Source organism: Rhagoletis pomonella, unplaced genomic scaffold (genome assembly GCF_013731165.1).
Source record: "Rhagoletis pomonella isolate Grant_MI unplaced genomic scaffold, Rhpom_1.0 Rhpom_scaffold_00441, whole genome shotgun sequence".
Lineage (NCBI taxonomy): Eukaryota > Metazoa > Arthropoda > Insecta > Diptera > Tephritidae > Rhagoletis > Rhagoletis pomonella.
The window spans coordinates 1,993-2,903 of record NW_023458995.1 but is presented as its reverse complement, the minus strand read 5'-3'; the positions used below and the strand labels follow the sequence as shown (position 1 = coordinate 2,903).

Sequence of the window (911 nt, the reverse complement as noted above, 5' to 3'; positions counted from 1 at the left end):
ATAAGCATGTTGAGGTCCAGAACCATAATAGCGGAACTAGGAGACAACAGGCAAGCAGTAAATGCCACCCGTGGCTGTCCCCAAGGGGGAGTCTTATCGCCCCTACTTTGGACACTGGTTGTTGACGAACTTCTTGAAAAGCTAAATGGCAATGGATTCAAGGCATATGGATATGCAGATGACCTAGTCATCTACGTTGTCGGCTGGCATGAGGACACAATTTGTTCCAGATTGCAAGCTGCGCTCAGTCTAACGGAAGACTGGTGTGCTTCAAAGGGATTGTCAATAAACCCGCAGAAGTCCACCGTTGTCCCATTTACCAATAGAAGGAAAGTCAACTTGACTAAACCCACTTTGGCAGGGACATAAATTGAGCTCTCAGAAGAGGCGAAGTATTTAGGGGTAACTCTGGACAAAAGGCTCAATTGGAACTCACATCTCCTTAACATTACCAACAAGGCTACAAGGGCGTTTTATGCCTGCCAGAGACTCCATGAGGAATATCACCCAAACTAATGTGTTGGTCTTTCAATACGGTCGTGAAACCTGTTGTCACATATGCGGCACTGGCCTGGTGGCCAAAAGCAAAGAAAGCAAGTGCGTGTGCCACCTTGAGCAAGCTACACCGCTTGATCTGTGTGGCCATCACAGGAGCTATGCACACCTGTCCAACGGATGCCCTCGGTATAATTACAGGCATTCCTCCTCTATCTATTCTGATAGAAAAGGAGGCCTGCTGGAGCTCCATACGGCTGCCCAATGTAATCAGCATGAAGAGTGGAGATCTTTGGGGTCACTTGGAGGTTCTCAAGCCTTTTCTGGATGATCCCGCTATCAAGCTCACAGATATCATGCTACCGAAATTATCCTTTGATAAGCCCTACAAGGTCAGAATTCCTGAAAGGGACTGC

General features: G+C 47.5%; 1 protein-coding gene across 1 annotated transcript in view; it reads left to right on the top strand.

The window, feature by feature from the left end:
- Window positions 1-656: 656 nt before the first annotated feature.
- LOC118750890 overlaps window positions 657-911 on the top strand; it is a 1,278-nt gene continuing 1,023 nt past the window's right edge. The window contains exon 1 of the mRNA XM_036485620.1: window positions 657-887. Coding sequence (XP_036341513.1) covers window positions 657-887 — 231 coding nt within the window. The remainder of the gene's footprint in view (window positions 888-911) is intronic.